Genomic DNA, 26191 nt, shown 5'->3' on the forward strand with positions numbered 1-26191 from the left:
TATCTTTTTGCTTATCTTTAAAAAAAAAAAGCAATGCTGCAGAAGGAGAAGCTGAGTCTGCCTCCGAGAGTGCTCCTGTTGCTTGCTATCCGTGCAGCACAGTGAAGGCTGACCTACAAGATTTTGGCAACCTACTGCCTTTTGGAAGCCCCTCTGCTGATGCTCTGTCCTCCAGGCTGTCGTGGCCAAATCATTGTTCCGGAGCTGCTGAAGGCCTTAACAGGGGTGAATTCCTATTGGACCCAAGCAGGAGTTACAGTTATCCAAGACAGAAGACTCCTGGCACACCAAAGAGAAACTGCCCAGCAACTTTTACATTTGACTTGGATAGAAGTGAATTTCCTGTAGGGGACACCCTGCCAGCTGCAGCAGAACCTGGTTGTGCAGTGCCCACTTGCCCAAAGTCAGCGAGTTACTCTCTTGAGTGCACCGATGAGAAGAGCCTGGCAGTCAGTAGCACACCGCAGTCTCTCTCGTGTCCTGCCTTACCCCCTCGTGCACCAAAAGCGGCAGATGAGAAGCCCGGCCTTGACTTGTGTCCCCTGCCTTTCAGAATAGATGGTGCCGAGGAAGAACCGCAGGCAGGCTCGCCAGACCTTTCTGAAGATCAGTACCTTGGCAAAAAGGGCATGCAAGACATCTTTGCCATCCCTTATCCTTTCTCATCTCCCCTCCACCTTCAGCTAGCACCAAGGTCCTGCGGCGACGGCTCTCCTTGGCAGCCCCCTGTGGATCTGTCTGGACTTTCAATAGAGGAAGTTTCTAAATCTCTGAGGTTTATAGGTTTATCTGAGGATGTCATATCCTTTTTTGTTACAGAGAAGATTGACGGCAACTTGCTTGTTCAGCTCAATGAAGAGATCCTTTTGGAGGACTTCAAGCTAAGCAAGTTGCAGGTTAAGAAAATACTGCAGTTCATTAACGGCTGGCGACCTAAAATGTAGTGCTACGAAGCCGGTGCAATAAAACTCAGAGAGAGGTGTGCCAGAAGCACCGGGGCTAACACACAGTCTCTCATTTTTGTTTTTGTTTTTGCACTAAAATCCTCTGTTGCTCTTATGTAAATATAGTAGCAGGAAAAAAAACATTCTTACTATGCAGATATTCTGAGTGGTGAGCAGACTCTTTTGTACATAGTAGAAACAGGGAGGTGTGCCTTGTGCATCCCTGAACATTCAGAAGCTGCTAAACAGTGGGCTTTAAAGGGAATTTAATTTGTACTCAGTGTAGTCTATTAAGACGTTATATTTATTATTATTGATTAGGCAAAGCTGAACAGCACACAAATCACCTTGATTTTTGTGTGTTTACCAATAAATGTATTTCCTCTTGGGGTTTTTTTTTTTTGTGTTCTGATGGCTGCATACCTTGCCTTCAGTTCTGATTTATCCAATGGTTAGTGTCCTTCTCCCACTCGTTCTAATTGTTGGGATAGCATTCCTTTTATATGTGGGTTGTGATTAGAACCCTTTTCTGAATGAATCCATCTTCCAGAAGGAAATTCAAACCACACAAAAAAACCGACGAAGAATTTAGTAGCTTCGTGTCACCTCCAGATGAGTGCAAATTTCTCATTGAAAAGGCAATACAAGTTCACCACTTATTTCTCTGCCTAGTTGAAAACAGGGTTGGTTTTTATAGAGTTGTTGGCCTTTAGGAGAGCAATACTTACCAGTAATCCTCTGCTCTTAAATCTCTTGTGAGCTGTCCCTGCCCTGCTCACACATGCATTGTTTTCCTTTCTGCCTTGTTATCCACCTGTGGCCTCTCTTTCTGCTCAGTTATAATTTACAGGGCGAGGAGGGGAAAAGAGAGGTAGCAAAAAACACATTCAGCTTCTACACACATGTATTTATAAAGGGGCAATGATCTATGAACGCAGCATAATTTTCAACCTAATAGCACTTGAGGGAGAAGGAAGCCTTGGTCTTTCATATAGCTCTATGGGAAGGGCAGGATTTGGGGTAGTTCAGCCCAAACAGTTTAGAAGTCATAGCCCTACCAATCTACTTCTCAGAATGGCCCCAGTTTGATTTACCATCGTACTGTTTCCCTTAGAAACTATCGCAATCAAGGCAGGTATTCTTTTTTACCCAGTCAAGTTCTCTTGCATAGCAGATAACAGATACAGAAAGGGAGAGAATAAGCACAGGTTCCTTTCAGTGTTGGGGAGCAAAGGGGTTCTGAAATGCAGAAATGTGCTGTTCTGAAATGTGCTGTTTGTTTTACAGAATTTATTTTGGAAAAGGTTTTGTATTAGAGAAACAAAGAAAGATTTGGATTTAAAATGTGATTGAAACTACTTTGCATTCAATCTGAGCAAATTTTGATGGCTTACATTAGTACAAATAACTGTTAGAGAACAATGCACCCATTGTCTTGGGTGTAAAATGCACACAAGGTGAGAATGATCTGCCTTGGAGTGCAAGTTTTCAGGAAATAAGACACAGATGCAGCAGTTCAGTGGTTCATCCTAGATGCTTTGTATTGCTGCTGCTTCTCTAAGGTTTCTTTAAAAAACCATAATTAGGAAAGAGTGAAACCTAAACACTAACCTAAATTAAACATTTCACATTTCCCAAAACTAAATCTAGTCTAATCAAAATTAAGCTGATTAAATGATGATTAAGAAATGTTTAGAGGAAGTAGAATAGTTGAGGTTACCCTCCTATTCTTGAAATAATATATGGATGTTTTAGGATCCTAATCTATTAAATACATTTGACTATTTAAAAAGTGGGGTGAGGAGAATGCACATGGTGTGTGATGTATTTACCCAGCCAGCCTGTTTTCATTATGCTAGACAACAAATACATCAAAGTCTTAGGAAGGGAATCCAGGTCTTAACACAACACTACTAATCCCGTTGCTTATTCATAAGAGTTAAACAGCTAGGATAAAGGATTTCATGTTTGTATTTAAAGCTTTCCCCCCACACACCACCCAATCCTTAATGCAGTGTTCCTTAATGTGATATTTTCATTAATTTTTCTTCAGTTATCTTTGTTCATTGGAAAAAAAATGACTTAGGAGGCTTACAGAAGACTGCATGCTGTATTTGTGGGAGAAAGCTGAAGAACGTTCTTGCCATTAGGGGGGAGATTGTAAACTGCTTGATTTTAAAAAACACAACAAAACACTTTGGGGACTTGATTAAAAGTACTTTCTCCATAGATGAGTAGACTAGTGTAGTTAGCTGGATTCTCATGTGAGAAGTCAGTGATGATCCCAGGATTCTCATGATGCAATGTCCCCCCCTCCCCCCGGTATCTCATAGGATTGCAAGCACTTCAGTGGCCAAGTCCAGCACTGGACTGCATTTGTATAGGAAGAAATTCTATGGGGGAAAGCCTGTACTTTCACTTCAGTGGCCCAGTTCACATGGAATGCTAAACCATGGGATAACCCTATGTGCACAATCTGGAATGAGCCCAAGGCTCTAAAGAACATCACCAGAACTTACTTTTATTTTCCCTTAATGTTGGCTTGTGTTATCCATTGCTCCTTCTTACTTACCGGTGCTTTTTTCTGAGGGTAATCAAGGTGCACAGTACCGACACCTTTTTTTCTAGAAGAAAAGCACTGATGAGCACCATGGTTTAGTGTTATGTGTGAATATGGCCAATGGTTTTCGTTAACGTAAGGAAATTAATGGAAGGAAAGTTTCCTGACTCTTCCTTCCCTTGCAGCCTCCTGTGCCCCACGAAAAGACTCCCTAGAGCAGGCATGGCCAAACTTGGCCCTCCAGCTGTTTTGGGACTACAATTCCCATCCTCCCTGACCCTTGGTCCTGTTAGCTAGGGATGATGGGAGTTGTCCCAAAACAGCTGGAGGGCCAAGTTTGGCCATGCCTGCTCTAGAGAATCATTGACCCTTCTGAGCAATAGGGGGGCTGCTAAGGAAAGAGAAAAGCCTAAAACTGTCTTAGGATCCAACTTCTCTTAGATTTAACTTCTCTTTGCATCCAAGCCAAGCCAACATTCTTTCGGTTCATTCAGACAATCATGTCAAACCATTGTTGAGAAATTTTAACTGTGGTTTGGCATCATATAGCAAACCTTGGCAGTTGAGTGCCTATCAGTCTGGAAGTTAAATTGCAGTTGCCTGACATCTTTGTTTCTGTTTTCAAAAATCTATTTGTACTTCAAGCAAGGGTTCCTGTGATAGCTCCTCAGTGTATAATCCCTTGTGATTTGAGAAGCGCTCACCACATGGTTGAAATCTTTTAATAGTGAAGGGTTTGCAGGATGGGGGGGGGGGAGGCAATGTTTCCAATTTCTAGCAAGTTTTCTCTTAATGGAAAACAATTCTGTGCTTTGGGCAACCTTAATCCTACCATAATCTTATGCATGCTTCCTAGGAGTAAGCCTCATTGAACACAGTAGGATTTACTTCAATAACAAGTGTTTAGGATTGTGGTTCTGCTCTTGGTGTGGCATCAAAGCAGTTAACAATCTCATACCTTAATTTAATTTACAAATAAATCCATTCAGTTCGTAAGTGCTATATGGCACACTGAATTTCATGTGCTATATGGCACACTGAATTTCATGAAACACTGTTTCATGTCTGGCCGTAACTTTATTGCCTTCTGGGTCATCATATTTAAGAAGTTAGTGAGAGCAGGTGTGGGAAACTGGTGACCTTTCAAATGTTGCTGAACAACTTCCAGCAGCCCTAGCAAGCATGGTCAATGAAGCTGTAGTTCAGCATCATCTGGAGGGCCAAACATTCCCCACACCTGACTTAGAGTGGTGAGATTAGTAGCACACACACACACACTGCATGTCCTTTTATCCCAGACTTCGTAGTGACTCTCATTTCTGCATTGGAATGTTGTTGGGTTTCCCCCCCCATATTCTGTTCTCTGCCTTTGCTTCCACAGATCATTGTTGTTGCCTTGTAGCGTTTTGAGAATTCGTTTGTCCCACCAGCATCCCCCAGTAAAATATTTTTAACAATGTTAGTCCATTGGCGGATTAATGGCTGAGGGAGCACTCCTAAGCATTTGTGCACCACCCAAGGAGCAATACTAATCCTTTCAACCCTGACCACTTACACAAGGACTCCAGTGTCTCCTCACTCCCAAAGTATGTTCACAGATCTTATTTCTTGCAGGATCAGAGATAGAATTTTTCCATGATGCCATGCGAATAGCATTCAGAGCAAGGGGAAGCACCCAGGCTGGCAGGCAGCATTCTTGCCGGGACAGTGCCTGCTCCTTGGCAGATTGCAACATAGGACTGGGAGGTGTAACAAGGACCTCTCATATGACGGAGTCCTCAAAGTTAACCATGCAGCCTCCCATATATATTCTGATTAAAAGGAGTATCCCATCTTATAGCCCCTGGTGGTGGTGATGAATGAAACTTTATTTGCGTCAGCCATCGGCCATAGCAACAACAAAAAAATTATGATTTACACAGAACAAAATAAAAAGTCAATTATATCAAACACAGTTTAGGGTCCTGAATCAGCCGTCAAATAGTGGACCTTATTCTGATTGCCCCAGCTAGAAACCTTGCAACCTTTGTAGTCATCTGCTCCTCTTGATCTGCCAGGAGAAACGACACTGTGGCAGTGGTTGGGTGACCCAGAATGGTCAATGAAAGAGGCATGATAATACTGTTCCTCAGGTCTTTGTAAAGAGTGAAAGCTAGGAGGGCATGTGCCACTCATTCGCCACTGATTATGGCCCCTGTTCTATTCATGTTTGATAAATAACTAAAGTGCTGGCTGAAAGCAGAATTGATGCTGCTTTTTGTTTCGGAGCAGTGCGATGGACATAGTTTTGCATTTAATCATCTTGCTGCAAAATCCCTTTATGTGCAGCACAATAACACCTTGTATAATAGTCCTTTATATATGGGTGTTCTTGTTTTCACAACAGGATTTCAATAGGTTTTCCTTTAAATAGGAGGCAGCCTGGGAGTATTGAGGCCATCCATAAGATACCTGTAACTGTTGCTTTGGTGTGGCTAATCCTATAGTGCAGTGTAATGTGTTCAGTTTCTTTAAGATGCTTACAGTGCAGCCCTAAGTCTGTTTACTTGGAAATAAGGCCCATCAAGTTTAGGAAGACTCCTGTGTGCATACTTGGGATGAAGCAGCCGTGCTTAAGTCTGTGGAACATTCTTCCAAGTAAGAATGGATTGTACATAGGGGTGGCATCATACTGCTAATGGCAAAAACTAAAGCTTTAGGGCAGATGTGGAGAACTTTGGCCCTCCAGATGTTGCTGAACTACAGTGCCCACAGCCCCAGCAAACGTGGGCAAATGCCAGAGATGATGGGAGTTGTCGTCCAGCAACTTCTAGAATGCCAAAGGGTTCCCACACTTGCCTTAGTAAATGTTTGCTTAATTGCATAAGGAAAATGCACTTTTGAAAGCCAAGTGGGCAACTAAATTGGGGTGTGTGTGTGTTAAAGCTAAATTTATAACAAAGTCCCATAATATGTCTATGACTATGGTATATATAATGCTGTATAATAAGATTTCATAATGGCAACAGTTTCATTAGTAGACACTAATGATCGATTCAGTGGTTTGGGTTGTAAGGTAAGTTAACTTCAGGACGTTCAGGAAAGGAAAGTTTTCCATCCCTTCTTCCTCCCTGTAGGTTATTAATGCAACCAGTTTGTTTTCAGATGCAGTAGGAGGTGGAGAGATGTGTTGGCCAAACAGACTTAGGCACTTTGCTGCATTGCTGAATGGATGAGGCTCAATCTCTCACTTGATCTGCATTACCAGCAAGTGTAAGTGGGTTCTTAACTGTTGCATCGAGAAACACAGTAGTAAGTCATACCTGATGCAGTCTGGGCCATGAAAACTTCTTAACGTCAGCCCAAAAGCCCGTAAGAGGCTTGGAGAAACAATCCTGCATCTGATTAATTACTTGCACTACCTCAGGGAAACTAGAGGTGGCAAGAAAACCTTTTTAGTATGAGGAACAAGCTGCCTCCTAAGTGGCAGGGTGTAAGAGTGGGATGGATGCAGCTCAAATATATATATATATACTCCCTTTCCTACCGCCACTACTAGTATTGTACTGGGGCAGTTGCAATATGAGCATTAACTTCCACAAATTTAAGGTGTGTCAGTTATGAAACTGAAATGTAAAGTCAGTATTTCAGCATGCAGTTGCCTTATAGTTGAAACACTACAAGATGAGACTATAAACAATAACAGCAAAGTAGTAAAAGACCCTTTTCATGCATACATCGTGCATAAATGAAACACATAAGGCTCAATAATATCTAGAACAAATGAGCTTTTTTTAAAAAAATGGAATTCCTTTAATTCTTAAATAAAGAAGCTGATCAGACATAAAAGGATAATGGCAAATTATTAGCTTCTGGGCTCAGCTATTCAATTTCCAAATGGGTTCCATGTATGCCAAAAATAAACAAATTTCAAAACAAAACCCAATTTATTGGCTTAGTAAATATATTCTATTGTTAAAACTAAGTATGTGTTTGTGAAAGTATGTGCCGGTTTGATAATCTCTTTACAGGTTTTGGGGTGAGGAACATTTATTTAAACCAGAAGCAAATAAATAACCCTACTATATATATGAACAAATGTCAATGGTGTATTGTAAGTATATATATAACTGTATATTAAAGATATTATTTTCATGATATTTTAAATGCGTAGAGTTTATTATTTCATCCAGAAGTTAAATGGACAGATTAGAAACACAGTATTGGCATGCTAAGGTCTTAATTGCTAGATTCTTTGGGTAAAATAATTGGAGTGAAACACAGGAGTTCTTAAAATGAATTTCTTTCATTAAGTTGGAATACTGCCAAAGTGCAAAGCTGATCAATTTGTCTGCATACTTATGAGATCTGTTGGTTTTTTAAAAAAAAAAGGTCTGCTGGTTTTATTGCACATCTTGATCTCATCTATTTTCAGGACTGTTTCTTGGAATCTTTTTTTAAAATACTCTTGTGCAATCTTAATATATGCATCTGTGTCTCAGAATCTGTACAGATGTATGGTCTGGTTTCTGTCCTAATTCAGAAGTAATGGGAAACTGGTATAATCACAACTTGTTATCACTAATGATAGTTTAAACAAACTACAGTTCTATGAATTTGGACATCCTCGGAAGCTGTGATTACTTTAAAAAGGAAGCAGACTCTTTGCATTTCCTGTGGCATGTAAAAGAGGGAAAATGTATGAGCCTGAGGCTCACCGCAACTTGTTGGGGCCTATGATTTCCTGTGAAACTAGCCCTGTCTATTCCTAAGATCAGACTACTTCTGCTATTTCACTATTACTTGTCCGCCAATCACAAATATAGAGGCACAGGTGGGTCTGCGACAAAATGTAACAGTGTATTGGGTGTTATGCCATGTGCTCCTTCAGTAGTTCATTCCATCACTTCCCCAAGTTTTCCATTTTTCTTTTCCGATTGATAGTTAAAAGTCCATGGCTACTAAGTATGCTCAGGCCTAATTTGGGTTTTGGAGAAAGGGTTTGCCCTCTTGGGCTTTTTGTATTTTGTATTTTTACTTTCTGCAAACCTTAAGAGTTTTTCTGAGAATACTGACACAACCCTTTTGTTACAACCCTGCTGGCATTAACCATCCTAGTTTGCTATCAAAAGAGTTGCATTTAGGGTTGGTTTAGGGTTTAGAAGATTCATGATTAGAAAATTGAGCATTTTCTCAGTCAGATGGATTTCTCCAACTTGGCATTAACTGTGATGCAGCATTTCATCTGAACTCACACTAGCAGCCTGAGAAGCTGTGAAGTTCTCCCATACTCCTGCTGCATTTCCAAGTGGCTTTCTCTCATCACTGTGCACACCAGCGCAAAAGTGTGCGCGCCTTCACTTGATTTCTTTCCCTGCGCCATGTGAAGCCCTCATCTGCGCACCTGCAAAAGCAGCCCGAACTCTTCACAGCACAGCGTCGGTTCCATTTTCAAACTGGATGGGAGCTGGTTTCAAGAAAAACACATCAAAGAGAAGTTTTCCCTAAAAGCTGCAGGACACAGGTGGATTGGGGCTGATGACGTGTGAACCCAGCTTTAAAAAAAACAGTGGTGGGAGCATGTTGAGAGTCACAGTAAGTAGGAACATGAACATACCCTAATACTGATTAACCAAGATTTGCAGACCTATTTCTAACCTATAGTAGGTTAGTGCATTAACAACTTTTAAGATTCAATTTTTCAAAGGCTGAGTCACAACTGCCATAATATAGGGTTGCAAATTTCAGTCATGCCTACAATATGCAGCTTGACATTTTTAATCTGGGTTGTGTGCAGAGAACAGAACCGCTAGCTGTTAGCACCCAATAAATTGTGCAAGTGTTCATGTCATTTTAAAGAAACTACCTGACTTTTTCCTGTGCATTCTGAACATCTTTAGATTTAGTTTCACTTTTTAATGTATGCTGTAGCATAATATGTAGAACAAGCTCTAGTCTAGAAGGATACCTCTTATTTTTCTCAAACCCTTCTTCCAAGGAGCAAAAAGCAACCTAGATGGTAACCCCTTTTTATAATTACAGCAACCCTTTTGGGTAGGATAGATGGGGGGCTGGGGAATCCAAGAAAAGCAGTGAGCTTTGAAGCAGAGTGAAGATTTGAACTCTGTACTCTCTAACCACAGTACTCCACTGGCATTCTCATTTCTTTGTGTCTTCCACCCTCAGAGAGGCTAGCTATTCAGGTGCAAATATTTGAAGAACACTGCCAGCAGCTATTTTCGTCCTGATTATGGTGATTTGGATCCAGCCAAGGTTCATCTGCTGCCTGCCCACCTGGCAAAAGAGGAGGAGAGGAAGATGGGGAGATGGTGGTGGCAGTACCATCTGATGCACAGGCAGCATACCTTCTGAAGATATGTAAATGGTATGCAATTAATCTGTCCTCCAGTTCAGTGTGCTTCTCAGATGGTTGATAATATTTTACAGCTTAACCACCTCTCCCATAAATAACTTTATGGATGTAAATAGTCTGAAGTTTTACCTAATGTTCGTGTGTCTGATTCCTATTTAATCGCTAGCATTATCATAATGGTATTACTGCATTAGCTTAGATCTGTTACAGAAATATTTAAGTATTGTTTATACAGCTGGGTTCCTGTTATACATTTGCTCAAGTGCTCAAGTTAATGGTTTTTAGCTAATGCACCCTTGGAGAAGGAAAAATTGGGATTTTGGAGCCCATTTCAGACTGACTGCACAGTTAGATTTTAGATTTGGGAAACCCATTCCTACAGTATTATTCCAACAGCATAATGATGTGGGCAATTTTATTTTTCAGTCCCTAATTATCCCTATTTTTTCAGTTCCTGCTTACTGAGCTGATATCCTTATCAAGATATCCACCCTGCCTGCAAGGTTTCATTTCTGGTCTATCACCACCAGCTCAGATCCTATTAATGCATATGTGAAATTAGAATTGTCTGCCTGAAATGTACATCATTTGCAGTGAGTTGCATTGTGCCATTTTACTGCCCATTCAACCTCAATTTGGAGAGATTCTTTTAGAGCTCCTTGTAATCTTTCTTTTTTGTTTTGTTTTAAACACCCTGAATGATCTGGTAGCATCAGCATAGTCCACACCTCACTGTTTACCCCAAACTCCAGATCATTTATAAGTTAAAAGGAATAGATTCTCAGAAGACTCCACTTCCTACACCCTTTCATTGGGAGAACTGTCCATTCTTTGCTTCTCATTCCCAGCTTTCTCTCATCAGCTGAGAAAGATATCAAAGACAATAATTTTAAAGAAATGATATGGCAGCTGAGTTGGCAAAATTAACTGGGAAAATTTGGAACCAGCAAGACCAGACTTTCCTGAAAGATTGGAAGAAATTTATGATATATTATATTTGAAAGACAATTGTAATCGCTTGTCGGGTTGCAAGAAGTTTTGTAAAGAAAACTATATGCATTATTGCAAAAGAGGACTAAGAAGGAGTTTGTTTAGGATTTGGATTTTATAGCAATAACTATTAAAATAAAATGCAAAATCAGAAAGAAAGTTAGAAAACCATTAGTCGAGGTTGACAGAAGTCTTAGGCTGTGATAGCCAAAGGTTTGTTATGTTGTATAAGATGGGGTGTTATGTTTGGAAAACGTGATTGTGATATATATATATATATATATAGAGAGAGAGAGAGAGAGAGAGAGAGAGAGAGAGAGAGAGAGAGAGAGAGAGAGATATGAAGAAATGTTATGGCAAAGATACGGTTTTCAGAGAATTCACATTAAAGCAACTGATTAAATTTCATATTTTAGCTAATAAGACTTACAGCCTATAGTTAAGATGACACATACATGTTTTTCTTCACTGGCACCTTTTAATACAATACATTCATGGCTGCAAGTATATTAAAGCTATTTTGGGTTTGATCTTTGAAGGTAATGAGAGTTCTTTACAATGGGGACATTCAGTAGAGAAGATCCATCTCCTATTAATACATAGAAGCATACAAAGTTAATAGGGCATTGATGTTTTTATTATCCTTTGCTCATCATACTTGTACAACTCTGTTATGCAGTGTTAGCAAGATAATAAAGGCTAACCTCAGTAATACAACTCTTCTCCCCATTTTGTCTGATGGCGCCTACAATAAGCTACTTTTATCCTTGGGCACATTTTAACAACCTAATAAATAAAATTGGGAAGCTCCATCATTCAGTATATTGGAAGAAAGCAGGCAGGTTCTGTTATCCCCAAAGAGGTTTTGCTAATATTTTGCACAACTGATATAGCCATCCCCAGTGGAAATGCCCTAAACACATCTTAGAATTTCGGTTACCTCCCTAGAAGGGAGGTTAACAGCTTTTTATACCTTTGAGTTCACAAAGCAGCCAGGCAGTTGATGAGTTTTTCAGAAAAGGGCTGCCACTGAAGCATATGTGATTTTCCACCCACTTTCCCCCTTGAAATGCTATCGTGCCAAATCCCCAAACAATTTTTTGAACTCAGATGTTTAAAAGGCCATTTAAAGATTCTGGAGGGGAACCACCTGCAAATGACACCCCTCTGGAAAAAAAGTAGGACACATGTCTTCACTCTGGGTCCATATTGTTTATACAGAAGGGAAACCTCCGAGTTTTGTTTCATAAATTATGTGGTGGAAATAAAGAAATCTGACCACTTTGCTTATCCAGGAAATGTTCCATGCTAGAGAAATCCTTAAACTTGCACCATCTCAAAATTTAAAATATCACTTTTAGCCGCTTTTTTTGCATTGATTTAAACTCACACACAAATAATTTCCTTTCCCTTTTTTCCTGTAAGTAAAATGTCGGTTGGCAAAGGAGAAACTGTGCTGGACATGAAGTTATGAATAAGGTGTTCAAGTGAGGCCATCCACTTTGGTTTCCAAACTTTCACTATCTTCAGAGGGGTGTTTTCTGTCAAGAGAGCAAAAGGCATCTTCTAAATAACTTGGATAGAGTACAATTATAGTAATTGCAAAATAAATATGGCCATCCTGCATAGAGCATAGTACATTGAACACATAGCATGAATCAAGCTCACGTTAATATTTGCCAGCCTAAGTTTATCTTGCTTTTCCATACTCTTAGAAGGGAAATGTGGGTCTCAAATTGGAGTTCCTGTGCAGAATTTTGGGCTGGAAAAAGCCACAGCTTCTTTTTAAATTTCAATGGAAGAGTAATTTATTTCAATTAAATCCTAGAAGTGGCATATAGCTTTTGTCTTGTTTTTAATGCAAAAGAATGGCTGTTTCCCCTAAAATCGTTTCATCCAAGAGGAGTTGCAAACCCAGAATGAGAAATACAAAAGATGATGCTTTTCAGCAGGCTAACATACTGCTGGCAAACTATCCAAAGTTGTATACTTTTGTTTCAAAACGGGTATAGAAACAGACATTTCTATGGCAAGATAGCTGATTGCCGCAGATGAGAAGTAAGGAGATGCAACTGCCATTTTGAATCTCTTTTTGGGGAGGCGAGGGGTGCATTAAAACATATTATGGACTGCTACTTCTAAAATTATTTGATGCTGCTTTGATAAAATATATTCAAGGACTGGTAAGATAGTTTGAGAGAGCCTCAGTCTTTGAAAAGTGTTTAGTTCTTATACAGTTTAATCACATTTTCAAGGTGCAGTCCTTGGGAGGGTAGCCCAGGGCACACAAGATTCTGTGACTCTGTCTTCACATGCCAACCAGGAGGTCTGCCTACAGAGGCCTCTTCAATGCAGTTGCGGAAATTTCCAATGGCAGAAAGAGGGCAGGAAGTGTTTAGGTGCACACTGAGGCAAGTTTGGATCCCAAACCCTTCGCATTCCCGTGACATGCCACTGGAAGGCGGCGGGGGGAGTAGAGAAAGCCAATACTCCAGTTGGGGAACAAAATTTCATTTCTATTGCATCAATGGAGAGAAAAGCCCTTTTACCAAAAAAGGGGGGGTGTCAATGAAGTTCAGTGGAACTTACTCACACATAGGTTTGTATAGGAATGAAGTCCAAAGAAAGGAGAAGATGGGGAGTAAATCTACATTTCCCTCCCACCTTCTACCCTGTGCAATGACCCTGGGAATCTGGTTTTTCTTCTGCCTCGGTTTCACCCTCCCTCACTTGGATTGCTGTGTCAAAATGTAGCTGCCCAAATAAATGCCACACAATGCAGCATAAGCTAACAGAAGTTACTGGGGCTCGGTAGATAGTGCATCCAGAGTTGTGTTAGCCTCTGTGTGTGTTGGCAAAGGCCACACAACCTTTCATCACAAGTTCCCCTTATTTGTCACTAATTAGAATACGTTTGAGGGCAGACTAAGTATTGCATCTCACAATCTTACCTAGCAAGAAAACAGTTCAGTATTGCAAAGCCACCTAAAAGTTCGCACCACCGGAAGTGCAATACTTACATTTTGTAAACCCAGGCTTTCTATTTTTTTCCTATATTTCTTTTTAATACAGCTGGTCGTTACAATGGTGATGATCAACATAACGGCAAATATAGACAGAGACGAGGCAACTGCTATCACAACTGTGTCCTGTGTGGATCCCTTCTGCTCGCATTTTTCTCCCACATACCACCAATCTGCACCTACAGGGCATCTGCAAAGCATGGCAGTGGTTAAAACAAATTACAAACACAATTCAACATACCCCACCCCCACCCCCAAATGAAGCTCACAGGTCAGAAACCCCCCATTCTAAGCTAAATGGACCATAATATTTTTCACCCAGAAGTGAAGAACCTGTGGGTCCCCATAGCTGAAGTTACAAAACTGCACACAGTATCATGGAACTACAGAAAGGCAGAAAGGATCCGTTCTGGAGGCCCATTCGCAACATGAAAAGCCCACAACCTGAAGCGCCGTATCTGCACAGGTGTGCAGCGCAATTTGGTGTTTGTGCACATGTGCGAAGCGCGAATTAGCGCTCCTGTGCATGCACGAGTGGCGAAACCCAGAAGTAACCCTTTCCGGTACTTCCGGGTCGCTGTGGGACGCAACCTGAAAAAACGTAACATGAAGCAAACGTAACATGAGGTATGACTGTATTGGCTGCTGGAATGTTCAGTCCAGCTTTAAATAATACGGACCACAGAATGTGCTCTCCACCATGAGCCCAGCACATCTTTCCTGGTGAATTAGGTAAAGATAAAGGTACCCCTGCCCGTACGGGCCAGTCTTGACAGACTCTAGGGTTGTGCGCTCATCTCACTCTAGAGGCCGGGAGCCAGCGCTGTCCGCAGACACTTCCAGGTCACGTGGCCAGCGTGACAAGCTGCATCTGGCGAGCCAGCGCAGCACACGGAACGCCGTTTACCTTCCCGCTGGTAAGCGGTCCCTATTTATCTACTTGCACCCGGGGGTGCTTTCGAACTGCTAGGTTGGCAGGCACTGGGACCGAACGACGGGAGCGCACCCCGCCGCGGGGATTCGAACCGCCGACCATGCGATCAGCAAGTCCTAGGCGCTGAGGTTTTACCCACAGCGCCACCCACGTCCTCCTGGTGAATTAGCACTCATATATTAGTGTATGTATGTGAGGTTAGGATCCATAGGAGTCAACTTTCAGATTTGAAAATAAGGGATCAGCAGCCTCACCTGTCCCGGGGACAGTCTACGGAATATCTAACAATCCGGGATAGCAGCGGGAAATGGCGCTGGAATAAGAGAATTTCCCGCAAAAAAAGGGAAGGTAGATAGCTATGTTGGGATCTCCTATCCTACCTGGCATCTCATGTTGGCATGCACTGCCTGTTGGTGTATAACCCAGTTAAGCATGCTTAAAGCCTGTCTAATTTCTGGGAACTGTAGGGAAAAAATACATAGGCATTCCTTCCAAGCCCATACTGGATGGAGGGAGAAGCTGGCAAAAACAGATGAGGATGGAGGCCTAAAAAAAGTTAACCTCCATGCAACAAACCCACAGACACAAACCTGGACTGAATACCGTTAGTAAAGGTAAAGGGACCCCTGACCATTAGGTCCAGTTGTGACCCACTCGGGTTGCGGCGCTCATCTCGCTTTATTGGCCGAGGGAGCCGGCATTTGTCTGCAGACAGCTTCTGGGTCATGTGGCCAGCATGACTAAGCCGCTTCTGGCGAACCAGAGCAGCACACGGAAACGCCGTTTACCTTCCCGCCGGAGCGGTACCTATTTATCTACTTGCACTCTGACGTGCTTTCGAACTGCTAGGTTGGCAGGAGCAGGGACCGAACAACGGGAGCTCACCCCGTTGCGGGGATTCGAACCGCCAACCTTCTGATCGGCAAGTCCTAGGCTCTGTGGTTTAACCCACAGCGCCACCCGCGTCCCTTGAATACCGTTACTTGTTGTTAAAAACAGCTAAAGGAACATAGCAGATTATTAGTGACAAATGTGGAATGTGCACAACTGAAGTTCAGTTCTAAATATCCTCTGTGGGAGTACCGCAAGATGAAGATCTCAGGTTCTCTCACCCCCACTTCACACTGGATTTTAAAAATAAAAGATTGCTAAACACGATGCCTCCCTAGAAGGAATTCCACAATAATGAACACTTAAGAAGACATTGCTTACCTGCAAACTGGCTTCCCCTCTTCAAGAATGCAGATTCCACCATTTTGACAACCATAGGCCTCACACACACTAGTGGCTGTAGTTGGAGCGATGGCTGTAGAATTTGGCTGAGTTGATATTAAATGTGATATATCTGAGGTGAATAAATGAGGCAAAACATAAATTCTTGCAGCTTAACCAATACATCTTAAAGTATTTGGTGCTATTAATTTTATCAAAGTCTGCTTGGGGCTCAGAAGTTTAGAGATCTTTTGTTTATAAGCTTAATGGCCATTATAAAACAATTTGAAATTAACTATGAGTGATGTATAACTGCTTTTTGGAATAGATGTTAACCTGTGATTTTTGCTTAGATACATAAAGGTGTAAGGCAGAATAATAGTTCAGCATTATGAAAATGGGTTGCAGCAAATGTCACATGCTCCATCCTTCTCTGGGGCAGCCAAGAGGAAGAGTTGGAAAGCTTCCAGTTTTAAACTAGTCACATTATGCCTGAATCCAGGTAAACTGTCATTTGTCTCAACTATGGCTAGTCAGAAAAAGCCACCTCTAAACCTTTGTTTATGCAGTTGGTTTCTTAAAATAAAGGAAAAGATAGTAAATATTAACTACAGTTTGGGGTTTGGAAGTAACACTGTGTTTAATTGAAAAGTGAAAGCTTCTAAACTTCTCACAGCTGCTCAAGGGAAGGAGAGGGGAGACACTGAATGTTTAAGTCCCAGCCTTCATTGACAAAAGGCCTCTGAGCAGCTATATCAGTTAAACTAGAGAAATATTACAAAAGTTGCAAGTTCCAATATGTGGCAGCTGCCATAAAGGTTGATCCATTTGCCTTTCGTAAAAATTAACACCTCCAGATGTTGGAACTCTACACATTCAAATGACTGCCTGTCTAAGCAGCTCAGCATACATTTTGCAAAACATTTCAACCAGTAGCCATCAGCAGATTCATAAGCAATCAGGGCCCACCTTCTAGTCTCAACTCTTAAGTGTGAGAGAAGAAAATATGCAGAACTATTTGTTTTAGGGAGACTCCCATTGACTATCATGGGATTACTTCTGCTGAATCTTTGATACTAACAATATCACTCATAGCAAAACCCACATACCTTCCACTGTTGTAAGAATGAAAATACTATCCTCTTTAACAAACTCACGACTTTCAAGCCTTTGTTGTGTTATAAAGGAACTGAATTCAGTTGCAGGACCTCTCATGAATTCAGTGCCATTAGGAAAAGTAGCGACCATTCCTACGTTGTCTGGTCTATCATATACTGTGAAAGAAGAAAAAATTAGTAAAGCTAATATTTTTAGTAGAAAAGGGGTTCAGCAAAATATGAAATGATACTAACTATATACCTTTTTTCCAGCAAAATAAGAATGACTCAAGATTCTTGTGTAAGCAGGAAGACAATGTGACTCAATTAACTCTTGTAGGCTGTGAACATCAAGACCACAATGACTATCTAAGCTGGGCTGTCACTTCCAACTGGGGCAGGAAAACTATGTAGCCTGGGCAATACTAAAAAGTCCAAAGATAACCTTCTGGATGGGCACTGACTGTGAGGATTTCCACCGAATCCACAGCTGCACAAAAAAGTTACCAACCTCTAAAAACATTTCAGTTCCAACCCACTAGGTCTACTGCTTGAAGACCACAAAACATTTGGAGAGGGAAGGTTTGGCATCTCCATTATTCATCTTCCTGTTCCAGAGGTTCCCTCTACTGCCATCATTACCCAATTGGCTTTGTCTTGGTTCTCAGAGGAGCAATTCAAACAATAGACTGTAAGCGTCCTTATTGCCCACTGTTGATCTCTTACCATATTTTTCCATGTATAACATGCCCCCTATTTTGGGGGACTCAAAATTAAGAAAATGGGAGGGGAAGAGATTGCCCCCGTGTATAAGACTACCCCCCCCCCTTTTTAACATTATTTTTTAGTAAAAAAAACCAAACACCTAGTCTTATACACGAAAAAGTACGGTATTTCACAGTGTCTACACAAGGAGGTAATCAGCTCAACTTTTTTTAAATATAGATTATTTTGTTTTGCGTTATCTGGTCTGGGGGCAGTTTCTCATGCACCTTAGGAATTTTAATACACTACTGTTGGTGAAAGAAAGAAATTTTAAGGCATTATTGAAGCACATATATATATATATAAAACCATAACCATTAGGGTAAACTGATCCAAGTATTAACCTACCTAGTTGGCTTGGGTCTGTAGTTATACTCCTTTGATTTGACATACGTTGGCGGATGTCTGGATGTTGATCAAGCAGAAGCACTGTAGCTTGTTGCCATGCACAAGGCCACTGCAACCGGTCATCATTTGCACCAGAGATCAAGTGCAAATGTATGTGTAAATTAAATGAACTGGTGGGGAGCAAACCAATCTGAAATGCATACCCTTTGGGAGAGTAAAAGGGTGGACTATACTGTATTGTAGCGCTTGAAACCACCTGAGTGAAATTTCTTATATGCCAAACATGGTGAGGGCACTGAGTTTCTGACAGGTTGATATCATCAATGGAAAGGCCTCCATTAGATGCATCGGATCCTTTTATGCCTTCAAATACTACTCGGAATTTACTTGCAACATTTAAAGACACATGGTGTAACTCCCAGTAGCCTGCAGGTGAACCTGGAAAAGAATAATGAGGTACATTATATTGACAATATATTTCAATGTTACACAAACAGATTTTCATATTCCCCATGAAATTTAAAAGGGGTTAAGTGTTGAACAGTTTATTTCGTCATTCATATTTGTGTCCTTGAGTTTTATGCAGGACTTATCCTTTTCGGTGCTTCCCCTGACGCAGACTACAGTAGCCTGCCTCCTGACTGGGGTGGACCACAGGAAACATTACTTCACAGATCTCAATCTACTGGTTGTTAAATGTAATATATTTAACAGTGTAGGCTCAAAATACAATTTAAAAGTCCATCACTACCCCACTCCTTTTTGTGGGGTTGGGGCAAGAAAAATCCATTAAAAACACTATGGAGAACCCAGACCAAAGAATAAAATACTTGTGGTCTCAGAACTTTTCTTGTCAAATGTGAAATATTAAACTCTAGCCTAGTCCTCACCAGCATAGTAAACTGGTGTCTGGACTATACAGCTTCAAACTCTACATTTTTTAATTTACCTCCATTTTTTAAAAAAACCTCCACATCAAAAACTTGATGTTATGGGATGAGGAATGTGGCTTAATCTTCTCTCTGACATGCTAGCCTTCTATACAGAGGAACTTTTTGTTATTTTTTAACGGAGGAGCATGCAATAATTTGAGCCCCCACCGGCAGTCTAAAGTGATACAGAGCAGGCACAGATTTACTGCCCCAGTGTTAACTAGAACAAGAGCATATACATACTAAAAATAATGCTTTCATACCTTGTATCGTTTTCACAAGCCTTTGGGTACCATTGGGGCTTGCATCAGTGTATTCCTTGACTAAAACATTCAGCTGATCACTTTCACTTCCGCTGTTGTAATAATAGAATTGTAGGCACTGGAAACCTCTCTTGGGATATAGAAATCGGCTCTCTAAAACCGCTCGATCTGACACACTTCCAGCACTGGTGTTAAAATGCATAAAGTAGCCAGTCTCTGTCAAGGAGAAAGAGAGAGAGGAGGGAAACTTTTAGAACTTCTTCACCCTCCATATACTGGCATGGAACCCCCTGGAACTGTGGATGCTTAATGTCCCTCAGTCAAAGCAACATTTTATCATCTAGTGATTGGCTACAGTGAACCCTAAAATTTTGAGTGCGCTTTAGAGAAAGCACGGGTGCACATCACCCCAATCTCTGAGCAGTGCGAGATTCCAGGGTTCCTGGCACTCAGGGTTCGTGTTTCCTTCAGAATGTGGCACAATGGAGACTCTGGTGTCTTTATGATATATGGCTTATTTACACATATATGCAACCTGAGCCTACAATGGAGGGGTTCACAGGATTAACACCACAAGAGGGCCTTGCTCCCCCCATAGCTGCAGCCTTGGATTCAAACAGGAATCAAACATTGCTGTCTCTCTCTGTCTTCTCAGCTTGCTGGTTTGCTTCTAGCTCACATCACTCTATCTCAACTCTGGTTTTGTCTTTCTAACCAGCTGTGATTTGGGGGATAGGCCCCACTCATTTGCCATCTCGCACAGATCCACTTCCTTTGTTACCTTAGAAACCCAGAACTTAGTGAGTCTCCTGAGCCCTGTCCAGGTGTGTTTGTTTTGCTGGCAGACATACTGGCTAAGTTTCTACTTGGGTGTCTGTTCTTGCACCTTTGAACTGTAGCTGATTCTTGTGCGGTAAGTGCAGAAGCACAAATTCCTGCTTTGTGTGCTCTTTTTCTGCACTCCCAGTTCCATCAGACTCTGCCTAGCAAAGCCTTGCTGGAGAGAGGCAAGTCTTTTTCAGTCTTCTTTCTGGATTTATGCTAAGCATTCCCCAGTGCTCCTTCCTGCAGTTAGGACAGGAAGGAAAGGAATAACCCCCTCTTCACCTTGCTGCCGCCTTCTTATCAGTTTTCCAACTTCTACTTTTCCATTCTCCTCCCATGCAAAATGAAACATCACTGTGCAACTTCCTTGGCCTGCCATAGCTTCACACACACCTCTCCTCCAGAACAACTTTCAGAATTAAATTACCATTTTCAAATACTTTTAAAAATAAATCCCCAATTCTTGAAAAACTCTAGTCTTGCCTCTGTTGCTCCCCTGTTTATCTTATGAGGGCACTTCACTATCCAGGCTTCAACCCACATTTATGCATGTTGTTCTCCAGCATATTTTGGTAAACATTCTAGTTTATAATGGAACAGCTCTATGGAAGGGGCAACATCCTGTCTTCCCACAAGAACCAAGGTCACAGTGGGAAATGGCTCCCCCAGCACATTTGAACCAAATTATGTCATGCAAGTTCTGAAAACAGCTTAATTCCCTTAACATGGAAAAGTAGGTTGCAGACATGTATAGAGATACGACTTGAAATAATACGGTAAACATTCTAATTATCTAACAGGCTTGGTTAACAACGCAATAGCAATTTATCAGCAAGTTAGTGAGGTTATGAAGATCAGATACATCCACAGAAAATACTTATCTAAGAGATAAGAATAATTGCTGTACATTACCTTGGCAGATTCCAACATAGGTGTGATCCGTTTGTGGTCCACTAGGAACCTGGGTTATGCGCTGCCAGTCAGCATTATCTTCTGTACTTTGAATCATGCCACACACGTTTTCAAATTCAAAACTGCACGTCTCCATAAAGCTTAAAGACGAAGCTACCAGCATTAAAAAAACAGAGCAGATACAGTGTTTGTTTTCTTTAGTGGGACTATTCAGTCAACTGCATCAGGAAATAGTTTGGACCCATCTAGATATGCCATCAGGGACGCGGGTGGCGCTGTGGGTAAAACCTCAGCGCCTAGGACTTGCCGATCGCATGGTCGGCGGTTCGAATCCCCGCGGCGGGGTGCGCTCCCGTCGTTCGGTCCCAGCGCCTGCCAACCTAGCAGTTTGAAAGCACCCCCGGGTGCAAGTAGATAAATAGGGACCGCTTACCAGCGGGAAGGTAAACGGCATTCCGTGTGCTGCACTGGCTCACCAGATGCAGCTTGTCACGCTGGCCACGTGACCCGGAAGTGTCTGCAGACAGCGCTGGCTCCCGGCCTCTAGAGTGAGATGAGCGCACAACCCTAGAGTCTGGCAAGACTGGCCCGTACGGGCAGGGGTACCTAGATATGCCATCAGGAGATCTGTGACTCATTTTAAAATACAAAAGCTTCTGTAAACAGTGGCGAAGTAAACAGTCTAAGAGTCAAGGAGCCTGCAGGTGAGATGGCTAAACCCTTTTCCATCTCACTTTTTCCCTAATCTATATCCCCACCAGCTGCTAGCCGCCTTGCGGGAGGAAACCTGTCTGTCTGGTATTGTTTTACCTCTAGTAGACAAACAGTTTTGGCATGAATGGCATGAGAGAAAGGTTAATCTCCCCTAGGACCATTGTTCCATATAATTCTCAACCTTCACCCGGCAACTGCTGTTAAACTTTTTTAAAGTGGGAAATCCAATTACAGATCTTCTCATATCTCAATTAGTTAGGAAAAACCACAATGTCAAAAGAACCAAAGTCTGTTCTAACTCAAGGTGGGTTCACATCACAGAGAAGTTTCTGTTTTTCTGTGCATTTTAGTGTCCCCTCCCCCCAGCTGTTCACAACAGCATGGCTTCTTTAGTATCTGATTCACATCTGTTGGGGGGGGGGTGTTGACAGGCAGGGATGTCTTTATAGTATGCAAAGGTTTTCACACCTTGGCTAGAGATAAATTAGGAATGGCTTGAGGACTCTGATTGCTGGTTTGGGAAATAACACATCAAACAGTAGTATTTTATAACAAAGAACAGGATATATACGCATTTTGCATGTTGTCATGTGAACACGGATTAAAAACCCAGTACCACACATGAAATGAATGCACGGTAACTGAAAGTGTGAACACAGCCTCAGTCACTCTATGATCAATCAGTGCTATTAGCTGAATCCATAAACCACTTCAAGTAGAAGTAAATGAGTTTCATTTTAAAAGAAAATAAATAAGCTGGCTTGTTTTATAGAATGAGCAGTATCCTTTCACTACTAGGAAAATCAAAAGGACCTTTAAAGGGCAGATTTTGCATGCTCAGCAATTGTGTGTGTGTGTGTGTGTGTGTGTGTGTAAGAGTCGGGTGGCACCTTAAAGACTTACACCTGTATTATGGCATTATGGCATGTGTTTTAGTGGACCACATTCCTAACTGAATTGGATGTAAGTAAAATCAACTGACCATATAATGACCACCAGGCCACTTATATTTTTTCTTCTTCCTTTGTTTAGCATCCTACCTGAGGAAGAAGCCGCTTCATGCAGAATCAGACCATTGGTCCATCTGGGTCAGGTGTAGTCAGTGCAGCACCTTTCAGTTATTGTTGCAGTAGAATTCCTATCAGCTACGGTTGCCATATTTCAAACAGTGAAAAGTTGTTGAACTTTTTTTTTTAGTTTTGCCCAAAGTTGTTGAGCTTTTGGGGCAAAATCACTTTAATAAATGCAAAAACAGCACTGCCAACATGAGCACCACCTGGACACTGGCTGCTGACAGTGTCCAGGGAAATCCAGAAGCATGACAACCTTATATCAGCCTCAGTCGCATCAGACAACCGCAAACAAACAATCCTTTGTGGGTGTGATCCTTTGCAGCACTGGTTTCAATTCAAACCACCAAAGCACAGGGAATCTTATGCTTACAGCACATCCCACTCTGGGGTCTGCTGTTAAGTGCAGATCCCAGCCAGCTTGCTGTAAGCACCAATCAGCCGAGTGGCATATGCAGGCAGTCTGCTAGGGGTAGGCATTTCTTGCACTAGAGAGTTCCTGACTTGCCACCTTGCCATAATCACCAATCTACAGCCCTTACAGGAAGCCACCTGGAATCAGCTAAGGCACCCATTTGTTTTCTGGCAGCTAGTTCTCCACCTCCGCAAACCTGACATCACAAATTATGTCAGGTGTGGGACAGGTGGGTGTGCTTTGCAAGGAAATGGCACTGGAAACCCGATGGGGACCATGTGCTGGGCCTAATTAGGTCCTTGGGCTGGAGGTTCCTCACCCCTGTCTCAGATGCTGGGGGGGAATTTATTTGCAACTATAAAGCTACTATATTCACAGGCAAAGGACCAGATTTAACTAACAGGCACTGCTAGTGGAAGCCTGTGCAAGCACATCTGCTAGCACCAGAGGACTCTTGCCCCTCTCCTCCCCTTGTGTGCCCCCAAAATTGGCTCAGGGGAGGGTTGGGAAAGCACATGTCATCTGCAACACATGTGCAGAGGAGAGGAGAGATTGCTCCACCAGCAATTCTGGCTGCCAGATGGAACCATCAGAAGAGGGCAACACTGAATTCGTCCCAAAGTAAAGTTCAGAAATGAAACCTAAGCAAACAAATCGTAGAATTGTAGAGTTGGAAGGGACCCCGAGGGTCATCTAGTCCAACCCGCTGCAATGCAGGAATCTCAGCTAAAGCATCCATGACAGATGGCTAAAGGAGGCTGAAAAGATATGATGGGGTTTCAAACACTTACTGCAGTTGTAGAGTCGACTCAGCTTCCGGATATCATATTCACTGAAATCCATGCGCTGTCCAATCACATCAATGAAGGCTGGTATATTTGTTACTATTGTTGGTTCTGTTCCATTCCTGAAGGCATTTTTACTGTAGTGCATTACAGAGTTATAGTCATATGGGACATTAAGGAAGTCAGATCTTTTATCATCATATTTGTTGAAGTTTCCTTCCTTACCTGAAAGAAGCAGAAGAACTTACCAAGGTGACTTATACAGATCACAATCCAGCCAAAGGTAAGCCCTTTTCAGTCCCACTGGTTTAGGTTACAGATAAGCACACTCTTTAATATCTCTTCCATTGCAATGTTACAAATTTATAATTTATGTGCTTAGCCTGCTGTCCCGTCGCTTCTTCTTTGAATTCCAAGTATATCATACAGAACCACAGAGTATTTATTTATTATAGTAGATCCCAATTTACAATGCTTTGCAAGCAAAAAGAAATGAGAGAGACTCGATGCAGCAGGCATATACAGAATTCCAAATAAGTCAAGCTTCTTGGTAAAAGGAGAGGGGTCAGATGTAAGGTAAGAATGCATCACATTTTAAACATTGCCATCCAAGTCAAAAAGATGAATGAGAAGCTGTACAGATGAAATCTATCAATGGTTTTAAATTAAAAGGAAGGTAAATTAGCTTACCCTCCTGAATTCTGTCTCGCATTATTGTGACATAATCATCTCGATCAGATCGTGACTGTTCATGCCAGAATCCCAGTGCATGAAGGAATTCATGCTCAATCGTCCCAATCCTGTCACAGTTGGCTCCTATGGAGAGTTCTTGCCTCCCTTTTCGGCGGTTTCCCACAGAGGACCAGCAACTGACAAAAAATGCAAGAGTGTTCAAAACAATCTGTGCTGTAAACAATCTTGCCCTAGTCTACTTATCCATCAAAGGGTTCATTCAGAGGAAACCCTTTTCACTTGGTCACACTAATTCTGCAAGGCAGAACTTGCAGAGACATTGCTTCTGTCCAGATTCCCATGCTGGATTGGGTACCATGCATACAAACCAAAAGAGATGCACACCTGTACTTAGAGAGTTTAGAGAGAGACCTTCCATTTGCTCTACAAGGCGTGAATGGCGATGGCATAAATTCCCATCTGCATTGTAAGGCCTTAAGCATTGTACATGTCTTTGTTTATGACTATGTATCTAGTAAAGCTCTTATGAATTTTATATGGTTATAGAATTGGGGGTTTGGTCTAGATGTCATATTTAGGACCCATCTGTAAGATGTGATTCTATAGCAGAAGGACTGACTGAAATGGTCAAACCAGTTCCTTTATTAAGTGAATGGGGCTAGCCAAGTCTGTTAAGTTATCTCTTTGCACAACTAAAGAGTTGGTCAAGTTTAAGTGTGTTGCTGTAGAAATGACTGGCTAGTGATGTTCCTAGAGGGGAACAGGCCCCCACCCCCAATGCCTGGAGATGCGGTGATGATTGGTGGGTTTAGGAGAACCAGTCTTGTCTCATAGTGAGGTAGACTTGGAAAGAGGCTTGACTTGCTCTCTGTGCTGAAAGCATCTAGAAACGGATGCAAAAGCAAAATATGCTGAGGTGCTAATGTTGTGAGCCCTTTCATTTTATGCTTAGCTGGTGTATGTGTGTGAATAACACCACCACAAAGATATTCCAGTGACCTTCATTCAAAGGAAACCAAGCCTGAAGTATGTGCTGGAACCCCTTATATCTTTCATAACATGGAAATCGGGGTGTGTTTAACAATATTGTATGTCTTGAAACTTTATTCATTCAGTGATTTGCCAGCTCCAGGTTTTGGGAAGCCTTAAACAAGATGTCTTCAGTGCCTCCTCCTGAAACGAGCCCTTCTCTCTTTGCCACAGTCACTGCTGCCCGTTCACTTGCCTTCTTCCTCTGGGCTTAATCTGCATGGCCACCTCTAGAGGGAGAAGGCAAAGTGGGGTCCGTTGCTCCTATCTCTGGGCAGAAGAAGAGGCCATGGCAGCAAAGAGAAGCAGACTTCAGAGTTGAGAGTAG

General features: G+C 41.9%; 2 protein-coding genes across 5 annotated transcripts in view; one reads left to right on the forward strand and one right to left on the reverse strand.

The window, feature by feature from the left end:
• GAREM1 (GRB2 associated regulator of MAPK1 subtype 1) overlaps nucleotides 1-7003 on the forward strand; it is an 84739-nt gene extending 77736 nt beyond the window's left edge. For all 3 annotated transcript variants that reach the window (XM_077933070.1, XM_028737077.2, XM_028737079.2), the window contains one exon: nucleotides 32-7003. In XM_077933070.1, the coding sequence (XP_077789196.1) occupies nucleotides 32-944 (913 nt within the window). In that variant the 3' untranslated portion in view covers nucleotides 945-7003. The remainder of the gene's footprint in view (nucleotides 1-31) is intronic.
• Nucleotides 4852-26191, reverse strand: part of MEP1B (meprin A subunit beta) — a 32877-nt gene continuing 11537 nt past the window's right edge. For both annotated transcript variants that reach the window (XM_077933071.1, XM_028737080.2), the window contains exons 7-15: nucleotides 24832-25010; nucleotides 24148-24366; nucleotides 21158-21310; nucleotides 19421-19636; nucleotides 18226-18663; nucleotides 17125-17289; nucleotides 16016-16148; nucleotides 13867-14059; nucleotides 4852-12387 (exon numbers count right to left, since the gene is read on the reverse strand). In XM_077933071.1, the coding sequence (XP_077789197.1) occupies nucleotides 12373-12387; nucleotides 13867-14059; nucleotides 16016-16148; nucleotides 17125-17289; nucleotides 18226-18663; nucleotides 19421-19636; nucleotides 21158-21310; nucleotides 24148-24366; nucleotides 24832-25010 (1711 nt within the window). In that variant the 3' untranslated portion in view covers nucleotides 4852-12372. The remainder of the gene's footprint in view (nucleotides 12388-13866; nucleotides 14060-16015; nucleotides 16149-17124; nucleotides 17290-18225; nucleotides 18664-19420; nucleotides 19637-21157; nucleotides 21311-24147; nucleotides 24367-24831; nucleotides 25011-26191) is intronic.

This window comes from Podarcis muralis, chromosome 8 (genome assembly GCF_964188315.1).
Source record: "Podarcis muralis chromosome 8, rPodMur119.hap1.1, whole genome shotgun sequence".
Taxonomy (NCBI): Eukaryota; Metazoa; Chordata; class Lepidosauria; order Squamata; family Lacertidae; genus Podarcis; species Podarcis muralis.